Source organism: Crotalus tigris, unplaced genomic scaffold (genome assembly GCF_016545835.1).
Source record: "Crotalus tigris isolate CLP2741 ecotype Arizona unplaced genomic scaffold, ASM1654583v1 scf7180000024078.73546, whole genome shotgun sequence".
Lineage (NCBI taxonomy): Eukaryota > Metazoa > Chordata > Lepidosauria > Squamata > Viperidae > Crotalus > Crotalus tigris.
This window is the reverse complement of record NW_024100369.1, coordinates 49,806-73,546: the sequence shown is the minus strand read 5'-3', so window position 1 is coordinate 73,546 and position 23,741 is coordinate 49,806. Positions and strand designations below refer to the sequence as shown.

Here is a 23,741-nt window from a genome sequence, read left to right as displayed (position 1 = left end):
ATCATCACTTCAAAAGCAGTGCTGAAGTTGAGAGCTGAGAACACAGAGGAGGCAACTGATTGGAGTGACCTGGTCCGCCGGATGCTCATGTCCTACCTGGAAGTGGCTGAGGAGGCCCTCACACTTGGAGGCCATCTGGATGGCAGTTCACAGGCAATCCTGAAGAATACTGTTAAGGAAAATGGATATTTGCTGCAGTATCTGGTTGCCATCCCCATGGAGAAAGGCCTGGACTGCCAAAGTTTCATATGTGCAGGTAGGCACGTAGGGGATGCTTGCAAAAAGATAACTTATGTCAAGCCTTTTTTAAATAATGTATTTTCCCTTCCAGTTAAACAACTAAGATTGAGGATTTTACTTCTCCATGTGTTCATTTGTAGTTTAATGTGATTTTAGAACACAAGATGTTGGTGGTCATTGTTATTACAGTGTTAACATAAGTTCTCCAGCACTGGAGATGGATAATCCACGCAGTGGGTTGAGATTGTATTCCTGGCCAATCAGATCAGTCAGCCAAAGTTGCCACGCCCTGTCCTGGACCATGATTCTCCAGTCTTGACTGATCTGGCCACACAGAAAGACCTACAACTTTGGCTCCTGGGCAGGTATAGTTCCTTTCCATTGGGGGGGATTTCTTCTAGTAGCTGAAATTGCTTAGTTTAAAAGTTAATTAGAGATAATTTAATTCAATTTAATTGATTACTCAAAAATTTCCTGGCTAAATTGTAAGACTCAGGAAGTCAGATTCCCTACAGGGGAAACCACCCCCACTTAAAAGGGGGAAATCCCTAACTGCCCTCCCTAACCCAAACCCCAACCACCTTCCAGCAGCCGGCAGCTGCCTTAAACAAACGGGGAGGCTCGTGCAACCCCTCGCGTTAAAAAGAAAGAAAGAAAGACAGAAAGGCAGGCAATTAGCGAGGGGAGCGGAGGACAAAGGGGACGCATGCTGGGAGGGAGATTGATTAAGGGAAACAGCTGGCGTGCGAAGGAGCAGTCTCTTTCACTCACCAGGCTGCTCAGGATTTTTAAACGAGGCGCCATTGTCTGCACAGCTGGGAGCACGCGTGGCTCTTTGTTACAACCGCACGTGGCACAGGCAGCCTTTTTAGCACAGGCGCAATAATCTCCTGCTCCTTTTAACACATGCGCAGTAGTCTCCTGGCAGCGGCGGCCATACTTTTGTCCAAACGGGATCTAAGGCTCCCTGAGAAGCCTAGGTTCAGCCGCTGGAGTGAATTAATAGGCAAGCAGTACTAGGGTACTAAAGCATCTATTATTCATTCAGAGACATTCAAATCAGACACATAGCTGCGGGTTCCAGGACTTGGTGTCTTCAATCTAAAGTAAATAAGAACCTTTCATAGCTAACTGTGTTTAGTTGCCTTTGGCTCCTTCCGGACTTCGGGTCCCCCATTAGTGGCCCGTACGCTTCTGGATTTAGTGGTGGGTTCCAGGCATCCCCAGTCGCGGGCCTGTCCTTACCCACCATAGTCAAGCCGGGTTCCAGGCATTCCTATTAGCGTGCCTGTTCTTATCCGTGCACAGTGACTAACTCTGACAATTTTGCAGAGTCTGCTCCTGAGTTCCAGACGCCCCCAGTAGTGCGCCTGTCCTTACTCAAAGTTGGAGCTCTCCTACTACCTGGGTCCCCCCTATCGCGGCCCGGCGTTAGTGGAGAATGGAGGAAGCAATCATTCCCTCCACTGGAGCCCCGCCTTCATCCTCTGGAGCACCTGCTTCAGAGGATTCGGAATCCTCTGCAGCCCCTAGAAAGGCTGCAAGGAAGTCATCAAAGAAGGCTGACAAACAGGCAATCAGAAGACACCAAGCCCTAGAAAAAGAGTTCGACAGAGCCCAGAAAAGGGCCAGAATTAAAAATAGGCAGAATGGGGGGATAGGTCCCGATCTACCGCTGGGTCTCCCTACATCCCCATGGGGCATTTGGTCATTAGGGAACTCATCACAGTCCCAAACAGAGGGCGGGATAGGCGAATTCTCATCGCTCTCCCGATCCCCCTCCCCACGGAGGTTACAGGAAACCCCGAGGACCATGCTAACCACAGCACCTGCAGGGTCGCAGGCAATGGTTACTCCTCCTGCATTGACGGGGGATCTGCTAGCTACCCTAATAGCACAGGCAGTAGACCGATCATTTGAGGCCAGGGCTCAAACTTCCAAAGCCAAGCCTCTAGGACTTAGAACGAGGCATCGGGAGGAAACGGAGGACCATCAGGACCTCTCCTCCTTCTCAGATTTGTCGGTCTCCGAGAAAGATTACCTGGACCAGCCAGGTACGTCACAAGGGATTCAAATGTCTGAGGAAGAGGAGGACACCTCACCTCAAGGGCCGTCCTTCAGCGGCCTGTTTAACCCTTCTCTTTTTGTTACCATTCTGCGCAAGGCTGAGGCCACAGCCCATCTGGGGCATGGGACACCAGCGGAGCCTGTCACAGTTGACACGGAGGCTGAGCCGACGTTCGCCGAAAAGGTAACCACTCAATACCGCATACCATGCCCGACCATGTTTCTAAACACAATAAGGAAACAGTGGGCAGCGCCAACCTCCCTACCGCTTCCTAGCAATGCGGAGAGGAAGCTATTTAACGTAGCAAGGGAGCTAGAGGGAACATTGGAGGTGCCGGTGGTGGACGAACCCATAGGTCCCCTGATATCGGACACGGCCATATCAGGAGATTTTGCTGAGGCTCTTAAAGCCGAGGACCGAAAGAGTGAGTCCAACTACAGGAGAACGCACCAGGCAATAGCTTGGGCTACCAGGGTGACTACCTCCGCGTCCTTTTTCACCAGAGCCACACTTTGTTGGCTCCGTGAGTTACAGGGCCGGGTTCCCATGGAGGATATACGCACTCACCAGGAACTCAGCAAAATGGTAGCGGCCACGGAATATGCGTCGGACGCGACACTTTTAGCGACCAAGTTTTCAGCCAAGGCAATGGCGGCAAACAACACGAGCAGGCGCATCCTCTGGCTAAAGAACTGGCAGGCGGATACCAAATCCAAGTGGAAATTGGCTTCGGCTCCGTACCAAGGGGCAAAGCTGTTTGGTGAGGCACTAACGCCATACCTGACAGAGAACAAGGACAAGCGCAAGGTCCTTAAACACATGCTTAAAAGGCAGGACAAGAGACCCGGCTCCTGGGGAAGGAAACAATCCTTTCGTACGGAAGCCAGGGTCAACTACTTTCAAAATTCCCAACCCTTCCAAGCTAGACAGGATAGGGAAAGACAGGGGGACAGACAGAACACAAGACATAGGCAAACGCAGGGAAGACGGCCCTTTCGGGGGAGCAACCGCCCCTTCCGCCGTACCAGATGACTCCCACCCAGACCTTCCCATAGGGGGCAGACTAGCAGGGTTTGCTCCCCAGTGGGAAGAGACCACCACGGACGTATGGGTCAGGAACACCATACGTCATGGTCTATCTCTAGAATTTCTCTCAAAGCCCCCGAACCGCTTCCGCCCGTGCCCCTGTCCCACAAACCCAACAAAGAGAAGGCTCATGAACGAGGCCGTTCAGCACCTTCTAAACATACGGGCCGTAGAGCCGGTGCCTATGAACCAGAGAGACCAGGGGTTTTATTCTATCCTCTTCATGGTCCCAAAACCCTCGGGGGGTTGGAGAGCCATTCTGGATCTAAAAAGGCTAAATTTCTACATAAAATACCGCAAATTCAAAATACAGACACTACGCTCCATCCTTGGAAGCGTAAGGAAAGGGGATTTTCTGGCATCGATCGACCTCACGGAGGCATACTTACACATCCCTATCTCTCTGGCTCACCGCCGCTTTCTACGGTTCGCCTACAGGGGGCACCATTTTCAATACAGGGCACTTCCATTCGGCCAGTCATCAGTGCCCAGGGTGTTCACCAAGATTCTGGCGGTTCTGGCAGCACGCCTAAGAAACGTCCCGATCAGAGTCCAGTGCTACCTGGACGATATTCTAATCCAGTCATCGTCCGCCCAGCAGTCTCGGGCGGACCTAAAGTTAGTGATAAAACTGCTGCAGGACCACGGCTTCTCGGTGAACTTTCCAAAGAGCCATCTAACCCCAACTACGAGAATACTCCATCTGGGAGCGGCCTTAGACACAAAGGAGTGCAAGGTGTACCTATCACGGGAACGCCTCAGCAGCATAAAGAAAGCCGTAAAACAGGTAAGCCGCGGTCAGTCAGTGACACTGGTCTGCCTCTCCCAGCTGCTAGGGAAGATGATATCGACCATAGCAATAGTTCCTTGGGCAAGGCTGCACTCAAGAGAACTGCAGTGGTTCATGCTCCCGTTTCAGAGACAGCAAATCAGTGCATCCCAGAAAAGGGTAGGCATACCTCTGAGAGTACGACACTCCCTCAGGTGGTGGCTATCTCCAGCTCTCCTCAGGAGGTCCCCCTTCAGGGAACCAGACAGAGTAGTAGTCACAACAGATGCGAGCTTATTCGGCTGGGGAGGCCACTTGGGGACCAAGTGGACACAGGGCCGCTGGTCAGCGGTGGATCTCCGACACAACATAAACTGGCTCGAGCTGCGGGCTATTCACCTAGCGTTAAGGCATTTTCACAGCAGCATAAAAGGCAGGCACGTACTGGTCCTGACGGACAACGTGACAGCCAAGGCCCACATAAACCGTCAGGGGGGCACACACTCTCGCTCGCTCTCGGCCGAGGCCCTCCTACTGGGGGCCTGGGCGGAACAAAATCTGGCCTCCATAAAGGCCGACCACATATCGGGGGAGGCAAACATCCAAGCAGATCTGTTGAGCAGATCAACAATAGATCACTCGGAGTGGCAACTACACCCGAGGATCTTCAGGGAGATCTGTCACCGCTTCGGGCTTCCCCAGGTGGACCTTTTCGCCTCTCCTTCCAATGCCCACTTAACTCGCTTCTCCCGATTCCCATCCAGGGGAGCAGACCAGACGGACGCGTTACGGAGCCCATGGCCAAGGGGACTCCTATACGCGTTTCCACCCTTACCTCTCCTTCCGGCGGTAGTACGCAAGATTCTGCGGGAAAGGGCCGAGGTAATCCTGGTGGCCCCTTATTGGCCAAGGAGACCTTGGTTCGCAGACTTGAGGAGTCTCTCCCGCACGAATCCATGGCGGATTCCTCCGGAGAGGATCTCCCTCAAGCAGGGGGAGATCTTCCACCCAGAGCCACAATGGCTACAACTAGCCGTCTGGCTCTTGAACGGTCAATTTTAGCCAAGGGGGCTTGCTCACAGGGTGTAATTAGGGTCATACAGTTATCAAGGCGCCCCTCCACGAACCGTATCTACGAGGCCACATGGAGAAGCTTCCAATCATGGTGCTCTAAACAGGAATTGTTACTCAAAGGGATCACAGTTCCCAAGATCCTAGAATTTTTACTAGATGGCCTAGAGAGGGACCTCTCGCCAAACACGCTGCGCAGGCAAATCGCCGCCCTCTCAACTATACTTTCTGCCAGCCCCGGTGAATCCTTGGGCCAGCATCCCTTAATACGATCCTTCCTCAAGGGGGCTGCGAACATCAGACCGCCAACCGTGCACAGGTATCCATCGTGGGAACTACCACGAGTACTACAAGCTCTTACCAGAGCGCCCTTCGAACCACTCAAAACATGTGACATTCGCTACCTGACCCATAAGGTAGCATTCTTAGTAGCTATCACGTCAGCTCGACGGATATCCGAGTTAGCTTCTCTCTCAACGAGGAAGGACCTGTGTCATTTTCACAGGGACAAGGTAGTCCTAAGAATAGACCCTTCATTCATTCCAAAGGTCAACTCCTTTTTTCACAGATCACAGGAAATAGTCCTACCAGACTTCTGTCCAAACCCAGCTCATCCCCTGGAGCAACAATGGCACACCTTGGACGTACGAAGGGCACTAAGACATTACATTTCGCGCACAGCGGAATTCCGACGCTCGGAAGCGCTTTTCATATCCTTCCACCCCGTTAATAGGGGCCGGAAGATCTCGTCCTCTACCATCGGTAGGTGGATTAGGGCATGCATCACTGGGGCATACCAGGCGGAGTCCTTGCAAGTCCCCAAGCATATCATGGCCCACTCCACAAGGAGTGCTGCCACCTCAGCAGCATGGGCCATGCAGGCTTCTATTGAAGAGGTATGCAGGGCAGCCACTTGGGCCTCGCCCTCTCCATTCATTCGCCATTACAAAATCGACAAGTACTCCTCTGCAGAGGCCTCCTTCGGTAGGAGGGTTCTCCAGCAGGTTCTAGACCAAAGTTACACACGGGACCAGTCTATTCCCCAACCCAAGGGACAATAGGCTTTGGTATGTCCCACTGCGTGGATTATCCATCTCCAGTGCTGGAGAAGGGGCGTTGACTTACCTGAACGCCTTTTCTCAGCACGGAGATGGATAATCCACACCCACCCTTATAGACTAGAATAATAGGGTATATTTAGTGGAGCCAAAACGTCTTACTGTCAGTCAATGGCTGCGCTCGAGTCAAGACTGGAGGATCATGGTCCAAGACGGGGCGTGGCAACTTTGGCTGACTGATCTGATTGGCCAGGAATACAGTCTCAACCCACTGCGTGGATTATCCATCTCCGTGCTGAGAAAAGGCGTTCAGGTAAGTCAACGCCCCTTCAGATTAATTGTGCAGTGGTAAGTCATTGAAAAACGTAAGTCTTAAACAAGTCATTATTACCATAAGCCTTTGTTTCACTAGATCTCTTCAGTCTTCTAATGACTAAATATTAATTTAACTAATAGAAATAACAAGAAATTCTTAAGCTGGAATAACTGAAGGGGAGGGGGGCAATCCTTAAATGTCTGATTGTTCTGTTTTTTTTGTAATTGATTCATTTTGAATGCCAAAACCACACTTTATTTTCAGGGCTATTTGCCCAAGAAGATGGTAAAGTAAAGCTTGAAAAATTTTAGAGGCGCATGCATAGATTATTGGAAGTGATTTTGTTTGTGAATCTCTAATTAGCATAAATTCATCTCTGGCTCAGTGAAAAGCTGGTCTATTAAATGTTCAGAGGTTGCAAGTAGACAGGAAGAAAGATGTAGGAAGGTCAGACAATGTGTGACAGGCAGGTCTTATGAGCAAATGCAGTTTGTGAAGCCAGCTGCTGATATCGTTCTCTAATTCATAATCTTCATTGTCATCTCTAAATAGACCATAGACTAATCTACTTGTTGACTTGACTGCACTTTTCTCTGTTTGTTTGAATGAATGAATAATGAATTTCCTTGCTTACATTGGGCTATTCCTGTATCTGTAATTATTCAAAAATATCCAATTTTTGCAATTTGAATAACTGGGAAATGTCCAAGAATCCTTCAGTATAGAGTTCAGTCTAGAAACAAGATAGTGCCTGTGAGCTTCTCACAATGAAATGCAGGAATTTTTATTGGCCAGAAAATACGGGAATCCATTTTACTTCTAAGATAGTTTTGTGAACCAAAGGAAAGCTAAAGATTATACCTTTCGTAGTAAATCTGATAATAAAGCCAAAGATCAGGCCACATTTCCTGATTTCTGAAGAGATCTATCTTTCCTTCCAGCCACAGAGTAGAACAGTTATTATATTTCTATCCACTAAAATCAGAATAACAAATAGTTCTGTTCTAAAACAGTTTTGGTCTTGACCTTTCTTTCTGCTAAAAATAAAGAGCAATAGATAAAAATATATTGATGTGTAATAAAGGCAGGAGGCGTGCGTGTGTATGTGTGTGTGTGTGTGTACACATATTACACACACAGGCACATCCATACTTGAGAAACACAGATCTAGAGACTAAGGCTGAGCAATAGCTGATTTGACAACTTTGGTTCAACTCTAATAGCTTCCTGTTATTATAGGCAGTGGCCTAATCAGCAAATGGATTGTGGAAACGGAAAACTGACTTCTTTGGAGACAGCAATTGGGGAATAGGCTGTTTAAATGCAAAAGCTTCTCCAATAACCAGGAGTCAGATTCTGGCATTTTAAGATATCCCTAACATTTTGTCTTTCCTTTCCAGGCTGCTCCAGGCAGATTGGCTTCTACTTTGTGAAACCTAAGCTGTGTTCATTCACTGGCCTCTATTTTTGTGACAATTGCCACCAAGATGAAGAGTCTGTGATACCTTCATGTCTAATTCATAACTGGGATCTTTCCAGATATCCGGTACGCCCAGTTATGGTGGGAGGGGACATAGAGTATATAAGCTCTGTTTGTGAAATTGTCTCTTTTAAATCCCAGCTGCATAACTATAGTCACAAAATGACTGTTGTTTTCATTATGAAAGAGAGAAGCTTGAGAGTATCTGTAAGGATCTCCTTCCTTTGTGTCCTACCTGCATTGCAAGTTAGCTCAGATAGGTGCAGGTTTTAAAAAGCAGATTAGCAAAATTTGACCTCCCTCCCTCCCTCTGAGTGTTTCTCCTCCTTAACAAGTGGATTCCCCAGTGCTGGCTGGGGAATTTGGGAAATCAGAATATACACATTTTAAATTTGTTGAGGTTGAGAAACACTGATTTAGCTTAAGATGTCAAGGACCATAAAGTATGAAGTCTATGAGCAAGGTAGTATTCTGATTAGGATTTTTCAATTTGTGAGCTGCAACTGTTTTTTTTAATATACATTCTGTTGTATACTGGGATTGGTGAAGCATTGAGTAGTCGGAAGGTTAACAACTCTTTATTTGAATCAACACAGAAGCGATTCTAACAACCGCTTGGCTTCTATTTATATTGGACTGCTGCTAGGTGGCAGCCAATGAATTTAAAGCACTATTTGCCACCTCAAGTGCTGGCTTGTAACAATACACAAACGGTTAGAGACTTGTTTAAACATAATCATTTAACTGCTTTATAACTGCCATTGTAAAATGGTTCAATACACAACACCCCTTCCCCCTAGGTAATCACATATCACAATAATGTATATAGTCTTGTAAGTAGGCAGGCGGATTTCGCGCTTGCCCCAATCGTTGTAGTGCCGTTGGAGGCTCCTGGTCTACCAGTCCCTTTGATAAGCCGGGTATATCAGGGTTCCTAGAGCTGCTCGCCTCGGGTAGACTGGTGCCTTCCTGGACGTTCTGGCTGGGTAGACCGGTGCCTCTCAGGATGTCCTGGCTGGATAGACTGGTGCTTGCATCACCCATTGACAGTCTGGGAAACAAGTCTGTCAACAAATCCCTTTCTGTTGACATAGTCTCTGAAGTTTGTGGTGACTTGGACATGCGTAAGTCACCTTGCCTCTCCCTGCGAGTCTCACAAGAATCGGGACTCAGGTGTGTTGCAGTCACCTGGCACTCACCGGTTCTCCTCACTGTCAGCGGTCAGGGTTTGATTAGCCTGCTGCTGTTGCAATTGGTTGATGTGGCACCGAACCACACAACCATCTTCCAGGGCCACCTCATACAACTGTGGCCCTGATACCTTACAAACCACAGCTACCACCCATGGTGCCCCTTGACCATAGTTCCTCGCCCAAACTTTGTCACCGATTGCTGATTGTGTGGGGGGCTTGGGTTGTGCTATTTCTGCAGCTGCCCGGTCTGGATGGAGGCGGTCCAGCTTCATGGTTAGCCAGCGTTCCCATCTCAGGCCCATTGAAGTGCATGGAGTTGTGTGTTGGCAGAGCAAAAAGTCTCCCTGCCGATGATGCCAATCACCAGTCGTTGTTCTTTTTAGCGCTTCCTTGGCATCCTTCCCTAGCATTGAGGGGAGATTCGGGCAAGTCCTGAATGGACAGGATGCGGTTGGCAGGTGCTGGATCTGCCTCTACCTGCTGTAATGGCAACCTGCTGAGGCCATCTGGATGGCCCATGTCTTTGCCTGACTTTTGAACCAGTGTATGGTCATATGCACAGGAAGATGGACCACCTCAGCTTTCGTGGGGATATTATGTGTGGGGTTTGTGAACAACCCCAGCAGTAGCTTATGGTCTGTAAAGACTGTGAAATGGCGGCTGTATACGAAGTCATGGAATTTCTTTATGCCAGCCACTATGGCTAAGGCTTCACTATCTATCTGTGCATAATTGCGTTCAGCTGATGATAGGGTTCTAGAGTAGTATGCTATTGGGACTTGTGTCCCATCAGCCTTCAAGTGGCTTAACAAAGCCCCAATCCCATAAGGGGCTGCATCACAGGCAATGCACACCGGCTATTTCTCATTAAAATGCGCTAGGACTGCATTTGAAGAGAGCAAGGCCTTGACCTCTTTGAAACTTTTTTCATGTACTTGTGTCCACTGCCAAGGGGCCTGTTTGTCCAAGAGCCAGTGTAATGCTCAGCCACTGCAGCCTTGTGGGGAAGGAATGCATGGTAGAAGTTTAACAGTCCCAGAAAGGCCTGAAGTTCACCCTTGGATTTGGGACTTGGGGCCTGCTGAGTTGCTTGCAGCTTGGATTCAGCAGGGTGGATGCCCTGAGCATCAATGCAGAATCCTAGAAACTCAGTGGAGCTAACCCCAATCTTAAGCGTCTTGCTTAAGCTTCAGCCCCGCTTGGCGGAAACGTAGCAAAACGGCTCTCAGCCTTTCGGCTAAATTATCAGCTGAGTCCCCAGCGATGAGGATATCATCAAAGTATGGGCAAACACCAGGGATATTCCAGAGCATTCGCTCCATTAAACTCTGGAAAATGCCAAGGGTCACGTTTGCTCCAAATTGCAATCTTTTTACCTTGAATGCCCCCTGTGAGTCACTATAGTTTGGGCCTCAGCTGTTGCCTCATCAACTGGCAATTGTTGATAGGCCCGAGCCAGGTCAAGCTTAGCAAAGATCTGTCGTCCCCCCCTTGAGGAAGGCTAGAATGTGGCTGACCACAGGTATCGGGTATGAATGCTGCTGCAGTGCTTTGTTAAGTGTGCACTTGTAGTCCGCACAGATTCGGACTTCACCATTGGCCTTCAGTGGGGTAACTATGGGGGTTTCCCATGGACTGCTGTCCACAGGCTCTAAGATACCCTACTGAATCAGTTTATCCAGCTCTGCATCTATTTTACCCCTTAGGGCAAAGGGCACCCTGCGTGCCTTGATTCTAATGGGGGCTATAGCTGGGTCTAGCCTCAGAGAAATAGGAGGGCCTTTGTAGGAGCCAAGTTCTGGACTAAACACATCTGCAAACTCCTTGCAGACCCCTGCCAGGCCTGTTGTTTGCACTGTTTATTCCAGTCACCTGAATCCCAAGGGCTTCAAACCAATCGAGTCCAATCAGACTCGTGCAGTCTCCCCCAACCACAACTACATCTAGCAGCCCCTCAAAATTCCTCCACTGCACCATGAGCGTGGCATCTCCCCTCACGTTGACTCTGGAATTTTGGAAATCTGTGAGGATGAGGTTTGACCCGTAGGCCGCTTCTGCTGCAGACCTTGTTAAAGGTGTCTAGGGAGATGATCGATAGAGCGGACCCTGTGTCCAGCTCCATCAACAAGGGGACCCCTTGCAACTTCACGTTGATGTGAAACTTCTTCCTAAGTGGCCTGTGGACCTCTGTTCTAAAAATGCTCCTACGTGATGCACAGAAGCCCACCTGGCTGTGGACTCTGGTTCCTTTCTAAGGCAATTCTTCTGGGTAACGTTACTTCTGGCGACCCAAACAAACTGAGCAATGTTGCTTTGCCTACCATAGACCCTGCAGATGGCGGAGTGGAAATGGCAGTCTGCGTGGCGATGTCGGCCTCCATACCCGACACACCTAGAGGATGATGCTGGCTGGGCCTTCCCTCTGTGAGGCCTTCTCTCCGGAGCCTGATGCAGCTGGTCCACTTCCGATTCTGGATCCTGTTTGGATTCTTCGTGAGCGACCTCTTGATGGACGGTGGCTGGAACTTGAGGGGGCTTGGCAAGCCGCAAGGCCTTCACAGCTCTGCCTGCTGCTTCTTCAGCTGAAACTTCCCTCAGTTCCCGTGAGGCCTTCCTTCGCGAAGAGCTTCTGCTGCAACTTCCGGCTTCCGAGGCCACAGACCAGCCGATCTCTTCCAAGTCTTTGAATTCGCAGGGCCTAGCTGCTTGTTGCAAGGCCGCAACAAATTCTGCAGCACACTCACCAGGCCTCTGGTCCCTCTGCTCAAACGCGTGTCACCAGGCAATCACTGAGAGCTTGGGTTCGAAATGCTCTTAAAGCATCCTCTTCAAGTCAGTGTAGGTGATTGATTCCAGTGGTGCTGGGGCGACCAGATTCTCCTCAATATCGAAGGTCTCTTGTCCCTCCCCCCCCACAGCAACGTGGCAGCTTTGAGGCCGTCTTCGCGCATTTGATTCACCCGGAGGTAGTTGTCCACCCGGGTCACGTACGAGCTCCATCGTTCTGGATGAACTGTGTCAAACTTCGACAGCCGGCCTATCTTCGCCATCGTTGCAGCCCAGGAACTTCGTCCACACCTCTTGCTGCAGGGTTTGAGAAGGGCCCCCCTTCACTAAGCTCACCTCCAGCATTTCTGTGCTGACAGGCCGAGTCGCAATCGCCAGACACCCCTCCTCCAAGCTGCAAGCCTCCCGTGGTGAGTCAGCCTAGCTTCTTACTTCATTTCCCCTGCAGGCATCCCACCTTCATTGCCAATGTTCTTGCTGGAATATTCATGAACAGGAAAAGTCATGTGGTAACTCAGTCAGCCAATGGGAAGAAAATGTTTTGTCTCTGGTCTGTCTCTGTAAGAAGTCTTCATTAAGCTATGTTGCTGTAAAGAAGAATGGTATTGTAAATATTTTTATATAAATATAAAGTTATTTGAATCAGCTAAATGCAGTCAACTGTGAAAGCTTCTGATTTATTTTTCACCAATAGAGAAATTAAAATTCTCTAACAGGTTATGGGCCCAGAGCTTACTAAGGACTGCATTGTAATTTAAAGCTGGAAGAAATTGCCTGTGTTTAGAAAGTATAAGAACAAGGCAGAATTAACAGAATGGCTGCAATGGAATGTAAGGAAAGCTCTGTGCTCGTTTAGGCCAGAAGAATTACATTGTGTGGGCTGCAAAAATGGAATGTTTGCTGAAAGCTAAAGAGCTGTGGTATATTGTAGAAAATCGACCACAAGTGTTTGCAGCAGCTGATCAGAAAAGTCATGATAAAGCAATGGCTTATCTCATCTTGAATTTAGATGATGAACAGTTTCTAAATGTTGCAAATTTAAAGACATGAACAAGACATGAATCCAGATAGACTTGAGACACAGGAGCAGTTAATACCACGTAGGTCAGAGCGATGTAACAAAGGAATTCCGCCAGACAGGTATTCTGCCAGCAAGGTAAAGGTTTGCAATGTGTGGTATGAGCCAAGATGTTATAAAGAGGTGTTGGCATTAGCAAAAGCTGAACAAGAAAGATGGAAGGAGGCCATGGATAAAGAGATGAAATCCATGGGAGACCATGAAGTATTTAAATCAGTGTCTTTGCCACAGGGAATCAAAGCTGTGGGTTGTAAGTGGGTATATAAGAAAAAGGTATTGCCAAATAATGATGTACAGTATAAGGCCAGGTTAGTGGCACAAGGTTTTTCACGATTAAATAAGTATATTAAGGTCTGATGTCTCTTCCTGTCATGAAGGGAGGAGTGTTGGAATATTCATGAACAGGAAGAGTCATGTGGTAACTCAGTCAGCCAAAGGGAAGAAAGTGCTACTGAGTCTGTGCAAAATAGTATTGAGTTAGGAGCTGGATTTTCCAGTCTCAAGGTTTTGTCTCTGGTCTGTCTCTGTAAGAAGTCTTCATTAAGCTATGTTGCTGTAAAGAAGAATGGTATTGTAAATATTTTTATATAAATATAAAGTTATTTGAATCAGCTAAATGCAGACAACTGTGAGAGCTTCTGATTTATTTTTCACTAATAGAGAAATTAAAATTCTCTAACAGTTCTGTTCTTGAAGAAGAGGCATTGAGACAAAGCACGGTCACACAGTCCTTCTTTATTGCAAACACCAACAGAACAGATTGCAAAATGGTGCAGCCCCCTTTTATAGCCCCCCTGCACAGTACCCTGCTGGCCAATCATTGCAAGGGATCTTTTCCTGCCCGGCCAATCGCTGCAGCCTGTGCCTGTCGGCCCAGGATATAACAGTCACCATATATAAAATCAGAGTTCCAAATTTTTTTCCCAGTTCTCTTTCCATTAGGCCAGAAGGAAAGTTTCTGGTTTAATGTTTATGTTCACTTTAAGAATTTTCTTCATTAATATATGAATCCTACTCCCAATATTCTTTGCCTTATCACATGTCCAACATTCATTTTAAATACTTCTATACCAGTGGTTCTCAACCTTTCTAATGCCGCGACCCCATAATACAGTTCCCCATGTTGTGGTGACCCCCAACCACTTATACATCAACGGGTGCCAGGGGCGTGGCCAAAGAAAAGGGGGAAAAATGGCGGACAGCCTTGTTTGGCGACCCCCGTGAAATGGTCGTTCGACCCCAAATGGGGTCCCGACCCACAGATTGAGAACCACTGTTCTATACATTCTAGATAACTTAACTGGTGTTAAATACCAATGATACATCATGTTGTAGAAATTTTCTTTTAGGCTATAATTTAATGTCAATTTAAAACTTTTTATCCACATATTCTCCCATGGTTCAAACATCACATTGTACCCAAAATTCCTTGCCCACTGGATCATATGGTGTTTTACATGTTCATTTTCCAAATTCAATTTTAATAACATTTTATAGACCTTGGCAATTATATGATCATCACTACCACATAGTAGGATTTCCAATTCATTTTTTTTATTAAAAGTTTTACAATTTTACAATAAAATCCCTCTCTCACTACCTCCCTACCCTCCCAAAAACCCTCCCCCCCTCTTCCCAGAGCTGAATACAGGGTTAACTAGAACTAAGAATACAAAACATTTAAACTTAAGTAAACCTCAAACAAAAGTTACATTTAAAAAAAAATCCTATATATATATATATAATAAAAAAAGTCCAATATATATATATAATAAAAAATACTTATTATCTTAAACTTTAAACTTTAAACATAAATTATTCAAAAGCTAAATAATATCTTTTAATATCATACTTATACTATATAAAGTTTATCCATCTTTTCCACACCAAGAGATATTTCTCTTGCGATTGATCTTTCAAATAAGCCGAACTTTTTGCCATTTCAGATAAATAAGAAACTTCAAAAAACCATTCCTCCAAGGTAGGCAAAAATTCCTTCTTCCAATATTGTCCTATCAACAACCTTGCCATTGTAATTAAATTTAACATTAAAATAATTTCTTTATCATTACAATCAACAATAATATCTAACAATAACAATTGTGGAGTGAATTTTAGCCTTCTCTTAAAAATTTTTTGAATATTCCACCATATCTTTGTCCAAAAAGCTTTTATACTTTTACATGACCACCAAATATGATAATACATTGCATCCAAACAACCACATCTCCAACATTTAGGTTGCAAATTTGAATACATATGAGACATCTTTTGTGGATCAAGGTGCCATCTATAAAACACTTTATAAAAATTTTCCCGTAAATTTTGAGCTTGCATGAATTTAACATTCCTCACCCAAATTATCTCCCATGTTTCTAATAAAACCGGCTCATCCAAATTTTGAGCCCATTTAACCATGCGATTTTTAACTAATTCTGTTTCTGAATCCAACTCCACTAATACATCATAAATTCTTTTTATGAGATGGACTTTGATCTTTAATTTGTTTCAACAAATTTTCATCCTCTCTAATCAAACCCACTTTATAATCTATCTTCCACCTTTCCAATAATTGTCTATACTGAAACCACGAATAAATAATATTTTCTTGTGCTAATTCATCTATATATTTTAATTGCCAATTCTTCCCATCCCAATTAAGTAATTGTTTATAAGAAATACTATCCATCTTCACTCCTTTCCTTATTCCTTCTATTTCATGCCCCAGGATAGCCCATAATGGAATTCTTGAGTCTATTCTATAATATTTCTTCCAAACTCGAAGTAGAGAAATTCTTAAAATATGAGGCTTAAAAGCCCTATCCACCTTCTTATTATAAATTAAATAAGCATGCCATCCATATAATAAATCCCACCCCTCCAAAAGGAGTATATCTACATTTGTTAAATTAATCCAATCACTAATCAGTGTTAAAACCACAGAATCATAATACAATTTGAAATTTGGTACCTTGAATCCACCTCTCTCTCGTACATGTTGTATAATTTTAAATTTAACTCTTGGTTTTTTCCCTGCCCAAATAAATGTATTAATACCTTTCTGCCATTCATCTAAACTCGTTCTTCAAAATAGGTATCATTTGAAATAAAAAAAGAAACTTTGGCAAAACATTCATTTTAACCGCTGCTATTCTCCAGGATCGGAATCTAGTAAAGAAGCTGATAAATTTTGCTTAACATAAATAACTACACCCCCTTTTTTCCCAGAAGCAAAGGATACAAAATGAGATCCCAATCGGGCATTAACTAAATATTTTTGGTCTTTAGAAATAATATGGGTTTCCTGCAAACAAATAATATCATTATTATGTTGCTTCAAATAATGAAATATTTTCTTCCTTTTCTGTGGAGAATTAAGGCCGTTAACATTCCAGGTCAGGAGCTTTGCCATCTCCTCCATCCATTAGCCTAGAGAAGACTACTTGGAGATCTGCCATCGAGGATTGCACCGATGATCTCTTAGGTCTTGCTCCTCCCACAGGCTCAGAAACAAATTCTTGTAAAACTTGTTTAACCTCCTTCTTCTGTTGTTCCTTTTCCTTACGCTTATGTGCTGCTCGAGTCATTCTCTGCTCCTTCATCTCAGCTTGTTGGTACCACTCAGTCTGTATTTTCCCAGCTTTCATCAATACAGCTTCTTCAGACTGCTGTTCTACCTCCTTTTCTTCCAAAACTTTCAACATTATAGGTGGTGATGAGCGCGCTCCCAGGACCGAAGTATAAAACTCTCTTGCTTTAAGAACAGTATTAAGTCTATAACGTGTCCCTGCGTGACTCACCACAATTCCAGTCGGAATATCCCATCTGAATGGCATCTGCCTCTTTTTAAGTTCATCTGCTAAAAAAGCAAACTCTTTTCTTCTTCTTAGAATTTTAGATGGGATCTCCTTTAAAATTATTACATCTTGTGCAGCAATCTGAAATCTCTTATTGTAAAAAGCTTGTATAATTTCATTGCGTAAAGATCTTTTCCCAAAATAAATTACCACATCTCTTGGCAAATTTCTCTGTTTTGCCACCCAAGAATTAACTATAAATATTTTTTCAATTTCTCCGAGTATTTCCTCCTTTTCTCTGTCCAAAATCACAGCAAAGTCATTTGCCACCATCTCTCTCACGTTTTCTTGCGTATTTTCCCTCAAGCCTCTGATTCTTAAAGCATACTCCATCTCTCTGTATTGAGACATAACAATTTCATCTTGTGAAATTTCCATCTTTTTTTCCATTCCTTCAAACTTTTCCTCCAATATATCCACTTTATCTACTACTTCTTCAACACAAGAATCCAACTTTTCAACAACAGAAGCAAGTCCTTTTAGGGCCAAAACTATATCTTGCCTCAAAATATTGTTATTCTCCACTAAAATCTCCTTCACTTCTCCTCTAATTTGAGATATAACATTTCCCATGACATCTTGCAAGTCTTTTACCGTGAGTGGTTGTATAGGAGGAGAAGATGTTTGTTGGGCTGGTAATATCGCCGGAGAAGAAGCCATCTTAGGTACTGTGGAAACTTGATGTTTTGAAGCCATTTTAAACAAAAGAATTTTTTTTTCTTTCCTCCTTCTTAAAAAAAAAAAGTACAAAGAGATCCCTAGCAAAAATAAAAAGATAAACAAAAGAGAGGGAAAATAACTAAACCCAAGTCTCTTTCAAAAAACCATAATAATAAAAAGCAAAAAAAAGAAAAAAAGAAAAAGTAACAAAGTAACAAAATCCGTTCCGTTTCCTTTCAAGCATTCAAAAAAAAGCCTCACATCGCCATTTTACTTTCCCTCTCAACCAAAAAAAAGAGAAAGTGAAAATAATTCTTTAAAATTAAAGTCCAAATAAATCTAAAAAGTAAAGATTCCCCGATCAGCTTTGTCCGCTTTTTTTTAAAATAACTCACCAGTTCTCTTTAATCGTGGAGGTGGGAGCGGTGTCTTGCTTTGTCCCAAACGACAAGGAACAAAGACAGCTGAGAAGCGGAGATTCCCTGAACTCCATGGGAGCACTCTTTTCGCCCCCCCCAAAAAAAACTTTTTGGGGGGTTTCAGAGGCTCTACCACTATTCAGGGTAAAACTCCCCTCCTTCCTTTAGCCCAGGAAGGAGGTTTTAAACCGTGGAACAGCTGATATCTGATAGCCGCCATTCACATCGCGACACCACCGGAAGTCGGATTTCATTATTAACAAACTAAAAACCATGGCCTTTTTTTGTCTAGCTTAAATCTTTTCTTCATTTGTTAATATGTAAACCATTCTTCATTTGTTAATATGTAAATTCTTCCCTAGACTTGAGGATGGGGTCTCCAGAATTGAAAGATACCATTTTACCATACATCCACTAGTCCGGCTTCACCACCATTTTTTTTCTAAAAAAAAGTTTCTTGGGGGACACCCATAGGGGCAATTTTGTAAAAAAACTTGTTTTATATTTATTCCAAACTCTTAATATGGCGCGTCTAATAAAATGATTATTAAAATCAACATTAAGGTTTGAATGACATGAGTATTAATGGTATGATAAAGTCAAATATAAAGGATTTCTATTGCAGTTCCTTTAGGACTGATGCTGAACCTGAAAGCTTCTACTCGTTAAAGGCACATCTGTTCACACATCATATTGATGTTCACTCCTGGAACTGGTTGGACTTGTCCCTGCAGTTTTCTTGGAAAGATTTCAGAAGTGGTTTGCCATTCCCTCCTTCCCAGAAAGTGACTGATCCAAGGTCACCCAATTGGCATAAGGTGAGACTAGAACTCACCATCTCCTGGTTTCTCTCCTGGTGCCTAAAACACGGCATCAAACTGGATCTCTATCAATTGTAGCTGTTTCTAAAATGTTAATTTAATTTTATCCTCACTTTTGGATTGCTAAAATATGAGGAAAATATAGTTACATTTGAAAAATAAAGCACTGTATTGCAGGTCATAAGCCCCTATATACATAGTATAAAATACCTAATATATTCAAAATTTAAAACATTCAATGAAGTACCATAACTGTTCTTACAATACCTTTAACTCTGCTCAGTTAATTCAATTATGTTGGAAACAACTCTTCTAATAATTTTATTTCAACAAAAATGCAGAAGAATTGCTGTGGTGCTTGAAATTTTAAACAGGTAAACAATATTAGTAAAGTAATCTCCCTTTAATTCTTTGTCAGTAAATATAAATTTAACACACAAATATTAGTAACTGTTTTGTAGCACATGTAGTTACTTACAGTTTTTCCACAGGAATAAGCTCAGGGATTTCTGGAGGTCTGATAAGTAAAGAAGAGCAGAAATTACAGAGTTTGTTGTAGAACAATAAGGTGTAATTTTTTTTTTGCAACTTGTATGGTTAGTTTTAATGTACAGTTTTTGTATAAGAAGGTTGTAAACAAACTTATTTTCAAAACAATATTACATACATTTCCTCTGCCTATGTTCAGAGAAAACAGCCACAGCCAGAAAAGCAAATTAGTATCCCCAGCAAACTATAGAAACAGTGTATGAATAGAACAACCAAAGTTTGCAGTCTGCAAAGGCAACATCTACAGTTTCACACATTATTAATTCTTGCAGTATTGTTGTGGTTTTTTTCGATGGAAGAAAAAGTTCTATAGAATGCCACACTTTTACCTCTATTCAGTTTATTTGCAAAGAAAAGCAACTAAGATGATTAAAGGCCTGGAGAGTAAAACATATGAAGAACTATTGCAGAATTTGAGAATGGAAGAAGAGAAAAGAAGGACTAGGGGGGACATGATAGCAGTATTCCAGTATTTGAGAGGCTGCCATAAGAGGAGGAGGTCAATTTATTTTCCAAAGCACCAGAAGGCAAGACAAAGAAATAATGGATGGAAACTAATCAAGGAGAGAAGTAACCTGGAATTAAGGAGAAACTTCCTAACAGTAAGGACAATTAACCAGTGGAACAGCTTGCCTTCAGACGTTGTGGGTTTTTAAGAAGAGACTGGTCAGCCACTTGTCTGAAATGATATAGGGTCTCCTGCTTGAGCAGGGGACTGGACTAGAAGATTTCCAATATCCCTTCCAGCTCTATTCTGTTCTGTTCCACTCCGCTCCGTTCCGCTCTGCTCCATTCCATCCACTCCACTCCACTCTACCCTACCCTACCCTGCCCTACCCTGCCCTGCCCTACCCTGCCCTGCCCTGCCCTGCCCTACCCTACCCTACCCTACCCTACCCTACCATATTATATTATATTATATTCTTCTCAACATTTGCCTGGCTGCCCATAATTCTGGGTGGCTCATAACAATGAAACCAATAACTATAAGACCCTAAAATGAGAACAAAAATCCGTCTTCTCAGTCATCCCATTGGGATGTACCACCATCAGCTTCAAACATTATTTCTTCCATCCCTGCACCCAGGTAAAAACTCAGGTATTGACAGCCTTCCAAAAGGCTAAAAGACTGAGGGCTTGCTGAATCATTTGGGGAAGAGTATTCCATAAGGTAGGCACAGCCACAGGAAACGGCACACTTCCAAGCTCCCACTAGAGGGCAGGACTTCAGGGAAGGGACCTGGAACATACCTACCCCATCTGATCTGGTAGGATGGGCAGATACTGTCAGGGAGAAGTGATCCCACAAATATCCTGGTCCCTGCCATGTAGGGATTTAAAAGTGACAACCAGCACCTTGAATTACACCCAGAAGGAAACGGGGACAGCACACCTCCTACCACAGAAGTGTAACACGGGCAAACACAGGAACACCCAATACTGCACGTGCCACTGTTTTTGGACCAGTGCCTTCAAGGGCACTTGAAATGATCTTCAAGGACAGCCCCATGTAAAGTGCATTGCAGTAATATAAATTTGAACAAATCCAAATTTGTCCCAAGAATTTTGTAATGAAAAAAATAAAGATGTCCTCTAACTTACAAAATGGGACTATTCCCTCTATAATTTTACTTTGGCCATGTCATGCAGGGGAATTCACTGGAGAAAGCAAAGGTATTTGGAAGAGTTAGTGGTAAAAGGAAGTCAGGTCATCAAAGAACATGTGGCTGGACACCATTAAATCTGACATTAGCCAGAGCAGACAAAAACTCAAAGAAGTTATTGCAAGATCAGAAGATATGGAGAGGATTGGCCCATAGAATCACCAAGAGTTGGACATGACTGAATGCATCATCATCATCATCATCATATTTTTTTTTCAGTTTCTTTCTTGAAATATGCGCCAAAGGGAAAAAGAAAAGGAAAGGGAAAGGAGAGGGGAGGGGAGGGGAAGGGAAGGGAAGGGAAGAGAAGAGACAATACCTTGCACTAGCCCAATTGTATATGTTTTCCTTTTCTGAGGACTCTTCATCATGTAATTTATCAATCATGTCTTTTTTCCTTATTTCCTCCAGAGGTTGATACATATCTTTAAACCAAAGAGGCTTTTCAAATGACGATACTGACGTCTGAGCATGAGGAAAGGATGTTTAAAATGATCATAAAGCTTCAAAGATTTTAATTTACATGTTGCATTATCATTTTATTTGTATCTCAAATTCCAATTCGTGGAATGGAGGTTCTTCCTGAAGGAATATGTGACTAGCAAATTAGAGCAAACTTAATTGTGAACTCCTAATTAGGTCACCAGTTTTAGCTCCCTCTCTATCTATGATAGGGAATCCTGGAACATATTTTGTATTTCTGCCAATTAGTGTTAGTAGCCATTAACCTTAGTAGTTAGTAGCTATAATTAAAAAAAGTTCTCCAGTCCTAGTATTCCTAAATTTTGCAAGTGGTGTTGGGCTTAATATATGTCATTTAATTTGGGTTTAGTTATGATCTATGAGCTGAATGCATGCTTTAATGTTGTTTGGGAATGAGGCTTTTATCAATTCATCTGGTTGATACAAATATACTTGCAGTATACAAAACCTCTACAAGCCATGTTTGTTAATATTGGTATATTTAATAAGTCACAACTGGTTGTAGCAAAACTTTTCTTCTGAAAAGATCCCATAGGAATAATAGACAAAATACATAAAACTGTACAACATGGTTTGTGTACTTGACTCAATACACTTCACACATTAAGTTATAAACAAGCCATATTTTCCCTTCAATTTTTTGTGAATCCAGCCATTGTGATTTATTCCAGAAATAATTTTCTGGTCATTCACAGTTTGGCACAATGTGGGAACTACAGTATGTCATAAAAATGTCTACCAAAAAGGTTCAAAATACTGCTTTTTTCTAAATACTGTAGCATATATTTGGACATTTCAAGTTGTCAGTCATCTAGAAATCACAGGTATAGGACAGGCTGGGATCAAGACCATTGATTATTACAACTGTCTTTTTCTCCCTCTACACAGAGAAGCCAGAGTGGTTCTGAATTACTTCTATGTGGGCAGAAAACCAGGGTGCCTCCTGTTCCTGAAGACAACAGATTGGCTTACAGGATCCAGAAGAAATGGAGACAAGTGAGGGAAAGTGGCAAATTCAGGAGGAATGACTGGGAAACTGCCATCTTTATCCACACTAGTGTCAACATGGAGTGATGGCTTAGATGACTTTAAAATTCAATGGGTGAACAGTTACATTTAGAGAGTACAACAGATGGCTCTAGACATCAATTGCCAAGTAAAAGCCAACCTATGTTAAACACTGCAACCCAATCCTAAAGTATACGTACTCAGAACTAAGCCTCATTGAGTTTAATACACACCCAAAATGACAGGATTATTTATTTATTTATTTATTTAAACAAATTTATGTAACTGTCTGATTCACACATAAGTATTCCAGGCAGCTTGCAAAATCTGCAAAAAATCCACCATCCAGTCACACTATTATTATTTTATTATTATTATGGATCATCGCACAGTCGGCCAGATTTTGTCTACCTATCGAGTCCTTACCCAGGACCTGGGATAGGCAGATGTGAATGTTTGATGGTATTACAGGTATCGTCGCAGGATGGAAGCAGTTCCTAGTAAGGCTGCCTTTTGCAATTGACTAATAGCGAATTTGCCAATGCCAATGGTGTTCAAGTGGTGCTCCAGTTGTTTTGGGATTGCACCCAAGGAGTCTATTACTATTGGTACTACCCTTGCTAGCTTTTGCCACAGTCTTTCTATTTCTATTTGTAGGTCTTTGTATTTTTTTATCTTCTCCAGTTATTATTATTATTATTGTTGTTGTTGTTGTTGTTGTTAATTGCGAAGTCGTGTCCAACCCATCGCGACCCCATGGACAACGTTCCTCCAGGTCTTCCTGTCCTCTACCATCTTCATAATTATTATTATTATTATTAAATTATTATTAAATTCAGGCTTGCCTAAGCCACATCTATAATACTTGTGGGGCCATGTTGTTCAGATCCAATAACTAAGTAGCAGATCACCAATGGTCACTTATGCATTTACACACCTGTTTTTCAAGTGTACCCCTCTCCATTCTATCCAGAAGTGTCCTTAAACAAACAATTAAAAAGAAAAATGGTGAGATCCTAGCCTGAATAAAACCCTTTTGACAATATTCAAACAAAACGTGGCATATATTTCTGTATTGGAAGATTACACAAACTCTTATCATTTATATGAAAGATGTATACCCTGTTTCCCTAA

At 43.4% G+C, this 23,741-nt stretch overlaps 1 protein-coding gene and 1 long non-coding RNA gene across 6 annotated transcripts; one reads left to right on the top strand and one right to left on the bottom strand.

Annotated features, from left to right (window-relative positions):
* The first annotated feature begins 6 nt into the window (after positions 1 to 6).
* LOC120298543 (putative pleckstrin homology domain-containing family M member 1P) lies at positions 7 to 23,055 on the top strand. 5 transcript variants are annotated; one of them, XR_005554126.1, is made up of 4 exons: positions 7 to 256; positions 8,009 to 8,154; positions 18,708 to 18,900; positions 22,488 to 23,055. XR_005554126.1 is itself a non-coding variant. In XM_039322335.1 (3 exons), the coding sequence occupies exons 1-3, from the start codon at positions 82 to 84 to the stop codon at positions 22,671 to 22,673; spliced, it is 507 nt and encodes a 168-aa protein (XP_039178269.1). In that variant the 5' UTR covers positions 7 to 81; the 3' UTR covers positions 22,674 to 23,055. The 5 variants fall into 5 exon arrangements, 2 of the variants coding, with proteins under 2 accessions (XP_039178269.1, XP_039178271.1); XR_005554125.1 differs by lacking the exon at positions 18,708 to 18,900 and adding an exon at positions 11,608 to 12,478; XR_005554124.1 differs by lacking the exon at positions 22,488 to 23,055 and adding an exon at positions 11,608 to 12,478 and having other exon boundaries at positions 18,708 to 19,239.
* LOC120298544 lies at positions 17,287 to 23,670 on the bottom strand. Its single transcript, XR_005554127.1, has 4 exons — positions 23,545 to 23,670; positions 21,436 to 21,581; positions 19,382 to 19,420; positions 17,287 to 17,761 (listed from the first exon to the last, which is right to left on the bottom strand). It is a non-coding gene; the product is annotated as an uncharacterized LOC120298544 (long non-coding RNA).
* Between the last annotated feature and the right edge of the window lie 71 nt (positions 23,671 to 23,741).

What these genes read in the sequence shown, in the direction of transcription:
- LOC120298543 (XM_039322335.1), top strand. Translation starts at nt 82, where the DNA reads ATGCTCATGTCCTACCTGGAAGTGGCTGAGGAGGCCCTCACACTTGGA. An exon ending in CCAAAGTTTCATATGTGCAG is followed by an intron (nt 257 to 8,008) that starts GTAGGCACGTAG and finishes TTTCCTTTCCAG; the next exon opens with GCTGCTCCAGGCAGATTGGC. An exon ending in GGGATCTTTCCAGATATCCG is followed by an intron (nt 8,155 to 22,487) that starts GTACGCCCAGTT and finishes CCCTCTACACAG; the next exon opens with AGAAGCCAGAGTGGTTCTGA.